Source organism: Plasmodium inui (assembly GCF_000524495.1).
Source record: "Plasmodium inui San Antonio 1 unplaced genomic scaffold supercont1.3, whole genome shotgun sequence".
NCBI lineage: Eukaryota > Apicomplexa > Aconoidasida > Haemosporida > Plasmodiidae > Plasmodium > Plasmodium inui.
Window position 1 is genome coordinate 243,825 of NW_008481837.1, and position 15,224 is coordinate 259,048.

The 15,224-nt window shown below is 47.4% G+C and overlaps 4 protein-coding genes across 4 annotated transcripts in view; 3 read left to right on the plus strand and 1 right to left on the minus strand.

Moving 5' to 3' along the window:
- Positions 1-1,298: 1,298 nt before the first annotated feature.
- Positions 1,299-2,294, plus strand: C922_00883 (hypothetical protein; the record flags this gene model as incomplete). The annotated part of the gene is made up of 1 exon (XM_008816495.1): positions 1,299-2,294. The coding sequence occupies one exon, from the start codon at positions 1,299-1,301 to the stop codon at positions 2,292-2,294; it is 996 nt and encodes a 331-aa protein (XP_008814717.1).
- A 52-nt stretch (positions 2,295-2,346) lies between these two features.
- On the plus strand, positions 2,347-5,181 carry C922_00884 (hypothetical protein; the record flags this gene model as incomplete). Its single annotated transcript, XM_008816496.1, has 1 exon — positions 2,347-5,181. The coding sequence occupies one exon, from the start codon at positions 2,347-2,349 to the stop codon at positions 5,179-5,181; it is 2,835 nt and encodes a 944-aa protein (XP_008814718.1).
- Positions 5,182-6,034: 853 nt separating this feature from the next.
- C922_00885 (mitochondrial import receptor subunit TOM40) lies at positions 6,035-7,246 on the minus strand (the record flags this gene model as incomplete). Its single annotated transcript, XM_008816497.1, has 1 exon — positions 6,035-7,246. The coding sequence occupies one exon, from the start codon at positions 7,244-7,246 to the stop codon at positions 6,035-6,037; it is 1,212 nt and encodes a 403-aa protein (XP_008814719.1).
- A 3,444-nt stretch (positions 7,247-10,690) lies between these two features.
- Positions 10,691-15,224, plus strand: part of C922_00886 (hypothetical protein) — a gene marked incomplete at both ends in the record, with an annotated part of 6,001 nt that continues 1,467 nt past the window's right edge. The window contains 5 exons of the mRNA XM_008816498.1: positions 10,691-13,434; positions 13,648-14,184; positions 14,351-14,519; positions 14,682-14,882; positions 15,038-15,138. Of these exons, the coding sequence (XP_008814720.1) occupies positions 10,691-13,434; positions 13,648-14,184; positions 14,351-14,519; positions 14,682-14,882; positions 15,038-15,138 (3,752 nt within the window). The remainder of the gene's footprint in view (positions 13,435-13,647; positions 14,185-14,350; positions 14,520-14,681; positions 14,883-15,037; positions 15,139-15,224) is intronic.

Consider the following 15,224-nt stretch of genomic DNA (forward strand, 5'->3'; position numbering starts at 1 on the left):
GAGGATGTGTTAAAGGCCTCCCGTTTTTTTGTCCTTACGCATGCAGTGGCCCGGATGTGTGGCTGCCCATGCATGTGTCCATTCACTACCCCTTTTGTTGCCCCCCAGGGGGAACTTATAAATGGGAAGTAGACGAAGAAGTAGAGGAAGAAGAAGAAAAAGGCTTCAAAATGGGGGCCCCACTCCATATATAACTGCTATAACTGCTCCTCTTTGTAGTTCCACTTCCCCTGTCCGATAAACCACAAAGAGAGGAACTTATCCCTGCTGTAGTGAGACGGTGGGGCGTAAAATAATTGGTGTATCTGGGATCCACTTAAAGGAGGATGCAGAGTTGCATCTACATGTGCAAATTGTACTAGTGCCTCTGCTGAAGGTTGCCCCTTCTAAAGCGGCCCCGCTTATATAATGCGTCATGTACCCACCTGGTGGTAGGAGGGGGGAAGGGACCCTATTCTTTGGTAATTAATAACTCTCCTCGCCATTTACTTCCCCCTCCCACGGTGTTAGGCACTCGCCTGGCTGGTGAAACCCATCACCTCTGCCACGCGCACTGCAAAACAAATTCAACCTTATGGAGGATCCACTTAGTACTAGGCTCCCCATTTGAAAAAGTAAAAAAAAGGAAATTGGCCTTATTCGCATTTCAAATGCTCCTGTTTGACTCACCACAAAGTGACGGACAGAGAGGAGCAGTTGCCTCCCATTTGTCAGGGTTCCCTCGATTGCTCTTTGCCAGGTCGAAGCAGCACATTATCCCGTCAGCGGAAAATAAAGTAGTAATGGAAAAAAAAAAAAAAAAATTACAGCCACGGTGGAGGCTACTATTAATCGAATCGAAGGAGAGGAATACCACGCAAGCTCCATACCACGACGCTGCTTACAGGAAAATAAAATAAAAAAGATGCGCCGAATTGGGGGACATCACGAGGTAACTACATCTGCACCTCCCCGCAGCTTCTCCCCCGCTCCAATTGTATCCCATTAGAACTAGCCAAATTGTGCCGAGGTGTGGGAACGACGCCCTGAATCTGACGAATCAGGAGGAAAGGGTAGCTTTTTTTTCTGCAAATCGATTTTGAGGCAGTGTACTGATGGGGATCCACTGCCGAATAGGTCACCAAATTACTGAAGTGAGAGGGAGCCTCCCCCAGAACGGATGCCAGAAAAAAAAGGCGTCATTTAAGTGAACAGATCAGCGAAGTGGCAGACCCCACCCCCAACCAAAACGCGAACCCTAACTCTAAACCTTGAACCCAAACCCAAACGGGAAGTCAACCCCTCCTCTTCCCTTTACCATGTTCTCGAAGAGAAAAGTAGTCAAGCGGAACATTCGGAAGGTCACGGGGGAGGAAGACTCCAATTTAAATGGGCCCCCAAATGATCGGGAAGAGGAAAACTGCACCCAGGAAGAAACCACAGTGGGGCGGAGAATAACCCAAGTATGCATCCCCAAGAGTGAGGCCGCTATAGTAGCACCCCTCCCCGAAGGGGGATCTGCAACCCAAGACGACATCCCAATAAGAGAGCCACCGAATGAGGAAAAGCGTGAAGAAGCATATGGGAGGGGCCTCCAAATGGCGAGTGATTCTTCAAATGGGAACTTCACCAATGAGAAAGGCACTGAACAGGAAGGAAGTAATCACCACGTGGAAAAGAACAATGGATCGGACGCGCCCACCTCGCTACATCCCTTGGTACCCCCCTCACAGTTGCACCTTTCATCGACGCCCAGCCAAGAGGCAACCACCAAGAAGGGGAAAGTCAGCAGAAGGGAGGAGAAGAAGAAAAAGGAAGAGACAAGGAAGGTTAACAGGATGAACACGAGCTTTCACATCTATAGTGACGATGAAGACGACTGTTATGTAGCGATTCGGAAGAGGAAGGGTGTACAGAGGGGCATACAGAGTGGGTCCCTCCAGGTGGCGGCGGATTCACCCGACACGGTGAAGGCTGCCAAAGGGGTGGAGGCCCACGCGGTAGAGGCCAGCCCCGCAGAAAATGACGCTGAACAGAGGGAACCACTCCCAGGGGGGCTACCTTCACGGGAGTTTCTCATTCGAAGGTATGGGGTGGCTCTCCACCGAGAGGAAGCAGCCACAAAGGAGGGTGAGAAGGGCTATCAAGCTGAGAACGGCTTCCAACACGAGGATGGCTACCAACACGAGGATGGCTACCAACACGAGGATGGCTTCCAACACGAGGATGGCTACCAAGACGAGGAGGAAAAAAAACTCATCGAAAGGATAAAGCTGAAGAAACAGATTTTACGAAAAAAAAAAAAAACTCAGTGATAGGTACAGCTACCTACTACAGGAGGGCCATGAGGGGGAGGAACCTGTCCCTATGGATTTCTCCCTGGGGATGAATGCACAAGAGTTTCGTGGAAGGAACAGAATGGCAGCTTCGACGGATGACCACTTACAGAACGGAGATGATCGCTCACTAACAGAAGAGGGGGAGTTCCTAACCGAAGACGACCTCGACGTGGACGACATTTACAACTACGAATCGCTCACCGAAATGAAAAACAGACTCATAATAAAAAAAAACAAAAGTGACGAGGTGGACACATTTTATGGAGTCATAGGGAAAGTACCAAATGAGCGTGAGCAGGATACCCACGAAATTGGCAGCCCAAACAGGGAGCATATAAATCGGATGCAGGAGGATGAACTGATTAGCAGAATTGTAGACGTAAAAATGATTTCCCAGGTGAAGAAGGAGAAGAGGAAATTGCAGCAGGGGATGATCCCCCCATATGAGGGTGGTACAAGCGATATATTTTTCGATGAAGTGTCCAAGGGGAGTGACGAACCGGTTGGGTTAAATATGGAGAATCCTTTGCATGTCGATCGTCCGCCGGGGCCACGTTCGGGCTTTCCCACCCCGAAGGGTGAGCAGAAGCAGCAACAGCAGAAAAAGACGCAAACGAGTGGGAAATTGCCGAATCGAGAAAAACACCCAAACAGTGACAACTACATGGAGGAAGAGGACGGGACAAACCGCCCCCAAAGCAACGACTGTCAGTACCAACAGGAAAATGAAGCTCTCTTCAGTGAGATCAAAAGGACCTTTAAAAAATACGGCGTGTGTAACACACAGATTGTCGAAATGTATGAACACATCCTGGACCTCTTCGAGGAATACAAATTGCGAAAAGATGAATCGGGACAGGTGAAAACTTTAGTGGAAAATTGCAAAAATAAGTACATCGAATTGAAGGAAATAAGAAGGAAGAGAACAAAAGAACTTGTCTCCTGTGCAAGCTTCCTTCCATTCTTTTATCATCTGATGAAGCTTATCAAGGCGAAGAACAATCTGCTGGACAACGCACTAGCAGAGTCCTCCGAGATTGACGTCACTTTTTTTATTGTGTACCAAAATTTGAAGTTATACCTTTATAGGAAGTACTACGAAAAATACAAGCTCATTTTTGTGAAGGATTATATTTACAACAAGAAATATTACAAACGGAAGAAAGAGAGGGACAAGAACGAGCTGCTCACAGGGATGCTAACCGATGGAGTTGTCCCGGACTGCCAATTGGTGCATGACTGCGCACTCTTTAACGAGCGCTTTGTCAATGGGGTCAACCACCCCAATGGGTTCAACGACACACGTGTGCACTACATGTTTGATGGGTTCTCCAGCAATTACTCCACTGATTCGTCGGCGTCCTCCGATTGGGCCGAGGCCACAAACACCGCAGTGAAGAATGACGAGACCACTACAAACACTGCAATGAAGAAGGACGAAGAAACTACCACTCAAAGGAAGAAGAGGAAGGAACACAAGCAGAAGTACTTCCAGACATACAAGATGAAAGCGGTGAAGAGGAGGTACCTCATAGCCATCCGCAACATCTTCAAAGACGTGCACTCCTATTTTGTCAACTTTAAAAATGCCATCAGACATTTTTATTTTCTCAGATTACACAATGAAGATTTTTACTTAGCACACAGTTGCATGTCCTTATTCGATCCTGTTTTTCTGTTTTTTGCAAAATGTGAGTTACTCTTTTGGGATCCTCTCTACCAATTCTATCAGACCAGAACGAAGAAAAGGAAGCTACTCTCCTTGGTCGAAGATCAAATTGGAGGGAGCGACTCGGGGCAGATGCATGCCAAATTGGTGCAGTTGTACAGAAATGACGACTTCTTCAGTGCAAATAATCCTCCTCGAGGGAAGAAACACTTCCTGTCCCCTGTGCTCAATTGGACCTATGGAGATGACACCGCCAATTCGTCCCACGAGGCGGACGAGGCGGACGGAGCAGCTTCGTCGGTGGATCCCTTCCCAGGGGACCCATCCACCGAAGACGAGATCGACCACAGCACGCAATCGTCCGAATCGGAGGACGCGTTTTCTTTCACCAGTTCCAGCGAAGCAGCGGGGGGGGGAGGGGCAAAAGTCGGAGAATCGTCAATCTCGGGAGAATCACCAATCTCGGGAGAATCACCAATCGGGGAAAAACCGCCAATCGGGGAAAAATCGCCAATCTGGGAAAAACCCCCTGTGGAGAAAAAAAAAAAATACAAACCCGCGAAGAAACACTTCCACAACAACCCCAGCGTTAAAAGCTTCGAGTGGTACAAATTTATGGACGAGCTGATGTATATCTACCAAGTGGACGACGAAAAGGAGGTCCTGAAAAAGTTGTATGACCAAATTTTTAACAATAAGGTGCACGAATTAGTGGAGGCATGGAACCCCCTATCCTTGAAGCAGAGCTACAATTTGTGCGTAATCCTGGCGGAGTACCTCCTCTACAATCAGGACCGGACACACGTTACCGACATGGTGAAAGAGAAGATAAACAACTGCGTGTTTACTTTTTTCGAGGGCTATAAAAATATAAGTAGCCAAAAGAAGAAAAACATCTTCCTAATGAGGTGTTTAAAGATAGTAAAAAGTGTAAGGGGCATCCTTTCTCTGCTGAGTGACGATGCCCTTCACGATTTTGTTAAAAAAATATTCTACAACTTTGTCCTGACGAATTATGATTATTCCAGCAAATTACACAACTTGATTGTGTCCGCCGTGGTGCACATAATCCTCTCGTTGGGTATTCCAAAGGAGAGCAAATTTTTTCAAGACATTTCCACTGTGTTGTGTGGCATCACGGATAGGCTGCGCTCAGGCGACTTCGACCACGGAAAGTTCAAGGTGGAGAATTAGGCCCATCGCAAGATTCGTACGATTTGTTGGAAGCAAGCAAAGGGGGGAGAATTGTCCAACTCTTCGGATGGTCCCCATGGGGAGGTTTTGTTACCCACCCCCGACGCGTGTGTGTTACCCCTTACGCATCTGTATAACTCGTGTGTGCCTTTTTTTTTTTTTTTTTTTTTTTTTTTTTCTTTTTTGGTGCCCCCTTGGATGGGTGAAAAGAAGAGAAACTTTGCAGCAGGGAATACACACCATGGGGGAACTGTTCCATCCGTTTGGGGCTTCTTTCGCCTGTCCCTGCTCCTTATTAGTGTCTAAATGGACACGTTACGGCATTTTTGCGTCTAACCTGTTTTTGCTTCATTTGTCGTGCTTAGTTTGCCTTACGTAGTTTGCCCTAGTTTGTTTTCTTTTTTCTTCATTTTTTATTTCATGCTGACTTGGTCATAATATTTTTCAAACAACGGTTAAAAAAAAAAAAAAATATGACTTGTTCATAAATTTAGGTGTACTTTTTTTTTTGCCAAAATGGCTATTTACGGGGAGTACACAATAGGCCTAAATTGGCGCAAAATGGCGTAATTTCACACAATTTCACAAAATTTCACTTAGCGCGAACGCCGGGACCAAAATTAAAAGCGCAAAGGGGAACTAAACTTTAAAAAGGGAACTCGCGCCGCATGTGCGCAGGAACGATAGCACAGAGTTGTGCATTATGCATATTTAAAAAACTATAAGGACATGCGCCCGCATGTTCAAATGGGGTGTTGAGAGGCGACGAGAAGGGGGGGAGGGGCCGCTTTGTCCCGACCCGTCCATGTACAATTTCGCCGCGTTACGACTTTGCCGCGTTATGACTTCCCCGCTACGGGGCGGGCTGCGCGGGCTGCTCCTGCGACGGGGCTATGTGCATCATGAAGCCAAACTTGTACTCGTTGTTCGGGTAGTCTATATACCCGCTGACTCCAAAGCCCGAGTAGTCCTGCGTAAACACGGCAATCTTCCCACTGGTGTCGATGCTCCCCTGCACTTTCGCATGACGAAAGGAGTAGTCCCACCCCAGACGCATGGCAGATTCCTTCGTCTGAGGAGTGACTTCAAGCTCCGTACCCAAGGATAACCGATCGGATACTTTCTTAGCGTACTGGATTTTATACAAATGTGTCTGATTAAGCATAAATTCAGGCGACTTAAAATTTGGCTGCCTGACCACCTGCATTGACAGGACATTATTTTTGTGGTTGTATCGAAGCCCAAAGGATCCAATGGAAGCACAATTGGACGCGATATACGTTAAGTCCACCCCCGCTTGAAATTTTTTACTCAACATTTGCGTGTACGACGTGTTAAAGATCCAGGTGCCCTGCCATATCGTCTTCATGCTGTAGGTGTATATAGGCTTATTAACCTCTACAGCCATTTCGTACATATTTCTCGTGTCACTTTTCGCATAAGTGTTAAAATTGAGCTTGCAATCGATATTGTTTTGTATTCTTTTGCAGAACCTGCCATTCACACTGCCATCAATATTCACTCTGCTGATCATCAGCAAGCTGTTGTCACTGTTCGTGAAGTTTGCCCCGAATTGGTACAGGTATCCCACATCCCTTAGTGTCGTCCCAAGGAAAAGTGTGTGTGTCGACTGTAGATACTTGTTCACGCTTTTATCTACTTCGAATCGGAAGCCATCAAAGTTATCTTGTGTAGTAATAAATTTGTATTCCTTGTTTAGATTTTCAAAAAGCAAAGCATTTGGAGCGTCAAATGAATTCGTGAAAGGAGAGTTGGCTTGTTCCTTCAATGCATTTGAATCATCTTCATTCATTTTGTTTTTCTTCCCATCTTCATCTTTATCTGGTATGGTGCCTTTTTCTTCCCCATCTTTGGGCAATGCGTTTGATTTTTCCTCACAGAGGGTGATGAGGCCAAGCCTCCCTCTCCTCCTCCGCCGATCGCTCCCCCACAAAGTTGCATTCCCCTTTTTCAGGGCATCCACGAAGGAGTATTTACATTTTTCCAACTGCTCTCCTCTTTGTCTTCGCCATCTATGCAAAAGTCCAAGTCCAGGAATCTCCATAATTATACAAGTGTGTAAAAGCGCCTACGCAAAGGGGTATAGCTGTCTGTGTGCAAGTTACGCTTATGCTCCTTCCTTTCGCATGTTTCTTCCCGTTGGGGTCCCTGCCGCGTCACGTTGATGGTCCAGTCTGCTAATGGTCGACTCTGCTGATGGTCGACTCTGCTGATGGTCGACTCTGCTGATGATCAACTCCGCTGCTACTCCTCTTCCTCACCTTTTCTCACTTATCCTGCGCGCGCAGTACCGCCTGTCTGCTTTACGCGTTGTGGTTCTTGCCTTCCGCCTTGGCCTCCTCGTCACATTTGGAGGGCAGCTCGTACTCCTAGTCCTGAAGTCTTCCCCTGTGTCGGGATCTCTTCCGTCTGTTTCCCGAAACCGCGGGGTGGATTATTCTACTTCTGCTTTCTCTACTTCCACGAATTTTATTTTTTTTCTTTCGTCCGTTCCGTGCCCTCACATAGAAGCGTACCAATTTGGTAATAAAAATGGGGGACGCTCTAGGGGGGGCGCAACGTAGTGTACGCAAAAAAGGAGGGCTACTCTCGCATGTTATTTTTCTACGTGGCGATGAGCAACAACAAATGGGGAGTGTGGTGTGGGGAAGTCCTCTATCCACTCGTATGCGTTTGTTTACGTTTTTCTCCTTCTCACTCGAGTGTTTTTTATTTTTTTTTTTCATTTTTACTTTTTTTTTTGCTTGCTTTTTTGCCTCCTTTTTTGCCTCCTTTTTTGCCTCTTTTCCGTGCCCGTTTTTTTCTACCTTTCGGACCTCTTTCCTTTTTTCCCTGCTGACCCGTGCAGCATATTTTTGTGCAGGCTCAACTCCACGGTTGCAAATTTTCACAGATTCAGCTGAGTATATTTTTCTCCACTTCACATTCGCTTAACTCTTTTGCGTCGCTGCCAGTTGTGCGAAGGTTCCTTTTTTTTTCATTTTCTCCACCAACGTCATCTGAATGTGCCTTCAGGAAATGTGGATCTTTCCCTTTTTGTGCTTTTTTTTTTTTTTTTTTCTCCACTGCGACGTATATTGTAGGCCGCGGTTGGAGAGACGCTGCCCAGGTGAGAATTGTGCATTGGTCAATCAGCCCATTGGTCAATCAGCCCATTGGTCCCTCTGCCCGTCGGTCCATCTTCTGATTGGCCCATCTGTCCGTTTTCCCACCTGAGGGTGTAGAAGGCCGTTTTCTCCAAGGTGCTGCCCCCTTATACATTTTGCATCCCCACCGTTAAGGGAAATCCCCCTCACCGCCGCGGATCACAGTGTGCCATCCGCCTGTACATGCATTTGCACACTCATCGCTTTGTAGAGGTCTGCCCGTATTGTATGCCAACATAATTCTGTAGCATCCTCGTCGGGGGGGTGAGGATTAACTCAGCACGAGAAGAAGCAGATTTTTTTTTCCTCATCCTTATATGTCCCCCCTTTTTCGTCATTCCTCTCGCGGGTCAGATCGCTTGCTCATCACCACGACATCACCACAGTTGGTGGGCTAACCGAAGAGAGTGAAACGTTTAGGCGTAGCGATATGCACATGGGACGTGACGACAAAAGAGGGGTGTCATTTTCTGGGAAGGAAATTTTCCCCATAGGTTGGGCCATGCCTGCCATATCCTTTCCCGTTCCGTGTACACGGTCGATAGAGGTTTAGAGGTCTACCCGAAGGAGGGATATGTGTACGTGTTCTCCACAAAAGTATACCTCACAAAAGTATGCATACCCTTAGGAGCGCCATCTTATCTCCAATTTTTAAGGAGCACCCGCGGAAAAGACGTGAGACTTTCCTCCCCTCCCCCCCTTCCTCTTCTTCCTGGCTCTGCTCATTGTAGTAGAGTGCCCTCTTTTGTGGCAATTGGCCCAAGCGCACCTCTTGGCAAACGCAACAAAGTGAACCGACGCAAATGGTGACCCCCCTGGTCATCCTTATAAGCACCCATTCGATCTGTGCATTTGGGAAAAGGAGGTCGCTCTCCGGAGGGAGAAAAAGAAATTAATGCTTCTTCTATATAAAACTGCTCGTGTTTGTTGGCTCCATCACCCCATAGTGGTTTTCGCGGAGGGAGATGGTGCAGTGAATAATTAAATGTGGGGATCTCTCTCGAGAGTCGAACCTACCACGGTGATAAGAAACCGTCGCAGAGATGCGCGAGTGGACGCACTTCACCCGTTGGAGTAGTCGCAAGTCTGCTGGACGGGACGGAGAGCTAAGAACACCAGGTACTTTTCACGCCGAAGGGGGAATATGAAAAATGTATCCACAGCTAGGACAGGAAGCAATCATTTCAAATGTTGCCGCAACCCTCAGCAGTAAATTAGGAACACCTTTTTGGAAGTCTCCATAAGGGCACCCCCCCCTACCAGATTCGTTTTTGTCCCTCTGCCATTCTTTCCTTATAGTAAAGAATTTGGGGCGACTGTATAGAGAAAACCAGTTCATATCTTTCCCTGAGTTTGTCCCCTGGAGGGAAGAAGCGACGCATTTGTTTTCTTCCCCATATGCATAGTTGCTGGTATGCCCCTTTGCCTGTTACCCCATGGGTGGAGGAGGAGTCCCACTCAGTCGCTGCGTCATTGAAAAAAAAAAAAAAAAAATATATTAACAAGGGAGTGGGTCCAACGCCAGGGATGTCTCACAATACATGTGTTGCAGTTTGGGGGAGTTGCTGTTTCGCCAGCTGCATTTTACTGCTTCGCCATTTTCCCGTCTCGTGAATTTCCACCATGAGGGACGCGGAGATAACACGCATACGGCTGAGTCGTCCCCGTTCCGTCACTGCATCGATCAGTGACGATATGGCAGCGCGAACGGAGCAGTAACGATATGCCAACGCGCACGACACGATTTTTCTTCATTTCCCGGCTTGCTCCACCTCGAGCGCGGTCTTTCTTCTCCAACTTTGCGGAAGTTTTCTCCTTTGACGGGGCCACGCGACGTGCGGGAGTGTCCCTGAACGGAAAAGGCAAAGCCACTCGGCCTCTCCTGCATTTTCAATGATGAGGAAGCAACAGGGGGATTAGCCTAAGCTACAAGTATCAGCTAAAGTTAGTCACCCCACAGGGCATCTTTTTTTTCTTCTGTGCTTTTTTGTGATTTTTTGTCAATTTCTTCTGCCTTTTTCTGCCTTCTTGTGCGTTTTACTTTTTTTTCATTTTTTTTTTCCCCTCATTGGGCGCAAAAACGAGGTGAGCAGGTAAATGAAGTTTCTCCGCGCCTGTCCCTGTCTCTCGCCGCGGAGGTTTCGCGGTGAAAAGGCGAAGCGGAAAGCGGTGGTGGGACGGTGACGCGGCGAGATCGGCCAAGGGAGTCAAGCTAGGGAGGCGGCGGCACTAGCTCTGCTACCACGTGGCGGCACTCGCTAGGCAACGACGTGACGACGCTACGAGCACCACCACCGCTTCGCTGCTTCTCCGCCTCTCCACCTCGCCGCTGTTCCGACAAAATGATGAAGCACAGCATCAGGGGGCTATCCTGTTTCATCGACGAGATCCGGAACTGCAAATGTCTGGAGGATGAAGAAAAAACCGTGTTGCAAGAAATAATTAAGATTAAAAAAAAGTTCAACGAAAAGAATATCACCAACTATAAGAGGAAGAAGTACATATGGAAGCTCATATATTGTCACATACTGGGGTACGGCATTTCGCTGTCCTACCTAGACATAATCAAACTAATGAGCAGCACGAACTTCAGCGACAAGTACTGCGGGTACACAGCGCTGTCCTTGTTGGTGAACGAGAACAACGAAATGCTTCATATGATGATTAGTACGATAAAGCTAGACCTCAAGAGCAATGACGAGAAAGTTAACTTCCTGGCACTCCATTTTGCCAGCCAGAAGATTAATGACCTGCTGATAGAGAATATGTATGAAGACATACTTCACATTGTGACGTCAAATTATATTTACAAACCGAACATCAGGAAGAAGGCCTTCCTCTGTCTGGCAAACATCTACAAAAAAAGACATGACCTATTGCTCAAGAGCAAAACGGAATTAGAAATCTTCAAATTCCTCGATCAGAATCTTAATGAAGTGAATATGTTTAACGTTTTCGCTTACCTCAATTTGATGTATGTAATCATTTTGGTTTTTCAGAAATATGAGACGGTGCAGCAGTACCGGAAGAAGCAGGGGGGGAAGAAGAAAAAGTACTTCGGCGAGGAGGAGGGGGACGACGATGAGGAGCAGAATGACGACGAGGAGCAGGATGACGACGATCGTGGCGATAATCGCGGGGGAGGCACCAGACGAGATGAGCACTCCATCAAGAGGGAAGACCTCAAAGTGGAATCCAGAAAATTCAGAAGCAGAAGCAAATCCAGCAGTTCCAGTCAATCTAGTAAATCTAGCAGCGTTGGAAGCAAGCGTATAATGTCTCTTAACATCAAAGGCGAAGTAAAGAGCAGGGGGTACAACAAACACAGCAGCTCCTCTCTCTCAAAGGAGCAGAGCTTCCTCTACAGCGATCTGAAGAAGGTCGATAAAATCATGGAGATCGACTCACAGTGCAGCTTCAACATTGATGAAATAAATTTTTCTGAAATAAAAAAATACATCAACAAGTATCTTCACTTCATCCTCAACGTCCTCTACTTGATTCTGGATGAGAATCTAAATGTTGACGAAGGGTTCTACTATAACCATTTTAGATACCCCTTCCTTCTGATCAGGTGCCTGCAGATGGTTCAGCTGTATGATCTGCAGGGCTTGTCTCAAAACACCATTAACAATATTAACGATATTCTGTATCGCATCGTGAGCAAGCCGTTTAAGAAGCTCCAGGGCAGGATAGGCTTCGAATCGAGCATGGAGAAAAGTGGCCGCCCTCTTGGCCACCCCCATCCCAGCGCGCAGAGAAGTGGCGGGAGTGGTGGCGGCCCTCGAAGTGTCCATCCGAACGGAAACAGATATAACGATAAGCATGGACATGCCAATGGAAATAACAACCTAGGGAGCAGGAACATCTTCAGGAAAAGCTTCTCAAAGAATAGCTTCTACATGGGGAAGAAGAAGTCAAAGGAGGAGCTGAGGAACGAAAAGAGTACCATCTACATCGAATACGCCATCATCTACGAATGTTGCAGTGTGTACAATTTTTTGGGTACCAAAATAGAGGATCGAAACAGAGATATCATTCTCTGCCTCATCACAAACTCTTTCGATTCGAACAAGTCCAATATCAATTATGTCATTCTGAATAGCCTGGCAAAGTTAAAAATGAATCTCAAGATATACAACATGCTGGAGAATCACATCATGCATCTGATAAACCTCCTAAACAATGATGACATAACGATAAAGATACAAACATTTAATATTCTCTTTAACATGTGTAACAACTCCAACTGGAAGTTACTCATTAATGTCTTTTTGCACCACTTGCCTTATATTGACCCGTACATACAGAACGAGGTCATCATTAAGATTAGCATTCTTGCGGAAAACTTCTCCCCTGATCTGTCCTGGTACATCGACGTCATATTCAAGATGATTGAGATTACCTACCGGTCCATCTTCCCTGAGGTGTGGTTCCGCCTGGTACAGATTGTCACCGGGTTCGTTGAGGGGGAGAAGCCAGCCAAGGGGGGGGACAAGCTCGATAAGGCAGACAGCCGCGATAAGGGAGACAAACTGGATAAGGGAGACAAACTCGATAAAGGGGACAGCCGCGACAAGGCGGCCAAGTCCGCGAAGAAGGAAAGCACCACTTCCGATAACAGCAAAGTTAAGGAGGAACAGAAGGTGCAAACGTACGCCGCGATGAAGTGTTACAAATATCTGGCCGATCGGTACACAAAAATCGAGTTGCTCATCGATCTCTGTTCCTATATCATCGGCTCTTTTGGCTACCTCATAAAGGAAAAAGTACCCCTAAGCAACCAGCTGAAAATACTCGAAATGTATTTTACCCTCGGATCGTCTAACACCAAGTGTGTGATTCTCATGGCCATCATGAAGATGGTCTTCTACGACAGTAAGCTCATGTCAGCCGTGAAGAAGATCCTTACCAACTGCATCAGTCACGCGGATTTGGAGCTTCAGACCAGGGCATGCGAGTTTCTCAATCTTTGCAATTTGAACAATCCAAGTGTGCTGAACTATCTACTGAAGGGGATGCCGCTTTACCACACCAAGAAGGTCCACGAAAATTTCCTCATCAAGCGCCTCCTGGAGAAGAACAAGTGAGTGGGGAGGAGTAATCCCTCGGAGAGGTGCTCTAAATGGATCCCATGGCTGCATGGACTCTGCTGAGACATACACTCTGCTGAGACATACACTCTGCTGAGACATACACTCTGCTGACACCTACGCCGGAGACATCTTCCCCAAACATCTGCTTCCGACACCCGGCTTCCATCACCCCATATAACCGCTCTACCACCACCACCCTGCAGACACGCCGTAATCGACTTTAACGAAAAGGACAGCTCTCTCAAATTGGACAAATATCAGGAGAAAGCCAAGTTGGGCAGCAGGCATGAACAGAACTACAAAGGGGAGAAGGACGATAAGGATCGCGATAAGGACCATGACAAGGACCACGAGAGGGACGACCACAGCGACAGCGACTACAGCCGAAACAAGGGCTCCTCCTCCACCTCCTCCGACGCAAGTTACCCCGTTAAAGTTAAAAGAAAAGTCAGCAACGGGTCATCCGAAGATTCAAACAAATCATCCTCCACCTTGTCTACTCACAAAACAAAAAACTCAAGTGACCACACAGATCATAATGCTAAGCTATTTAAATCCCTCTGCTTGCAGAAGGCAAACAACATTAACAACCTCTGGTTTAATGCCTGCCTCCTCGACAAGTCCCTCTTTTTTAAGAACACCGTCTTGTCCATCCTCATAAAGCAGAAGTACCAGGAGAGCAGGGCCATCCTCACCTTTTACGTGAAAAATATTTCCAAGGCGATGGTGAACCTGGCGAGGTAGGTCTCTCCGGGGGGAACCATCCTATCCTCGTTGGCAACCCGACGGACCAGAAGCCGATGTGGGGGTTCCCTCTCCGATGTAGCAGCTGCCTGTCCGTAGATCCTTCCTCCCCTGCTGCACCACCTCGCTACTCCATCATACTGCTCCCTCCCCCCCACGCAGCATCCGCATTGAGGAATGCGAACAGATGAACATAAAGGAGGCCAAAATTGCGATGAACGAGAAGATAGAGCCGGACGGGGTGTACGTCCATAAAATTGTAATTACCATTCTGGACATCTTTTACAACATTCCCAGCATTTACTTTAATGTCTTGACTCAGACCTCGGCGGTAAGTGGCGCTGCTCAGTGATGTCCTGCTTAGCCATTTACCCATCTGCTTCTCACCCGTGTGCTTCTCACCGGGGAGTGGCTGTCCTAAGAAGCGCCTCCACATAACCACCTGCATTCCCCATCTCGTTGCCCACATCACGCCGCCCCCATCTCGCTGCAGAACGCGAGCCTCTCGTCCAAACTGCCCATCCTCATTACGCGCTTCATCAAGGAGAACAAAATGAACGAGGCGACATTTAAGATCTACTGGAAAGCCCTCACGCAGGTGCACAATGAAGACATCATAATGGGCGTCCCAAAATTTTCGAAAAAGTATTTCTTCAACTATCTGATCAATGCGTTTAACTTTTACATTTTGAAGGTAGCTAGCGAGGATGGAGTGGCTCCATCGGGGGGGTATTCCTCTGTCCACACCGATGCTGAATCGAATGGGTCATCAGGATCAGCGGCATTCCGATCAGCAATACCATCAACAACTTTGCCACCCTCACCGTGCCACTTCCCCCCTTCCTGCAGATCGGGTCGCTTATCTGCGCCTCGGGCTACATACACTTCCCCCTCACGGACAGCGAAAACAAAGTTTTAATTCTCGTTAAGATTCGACACGAAATGAAAGGGTACGCCCAACGGATCCACCGAACGGGGGCACCACCACTATGCGCTATCCGAGTAGATCAACCGTTGTCCGTTCACACAGATACGA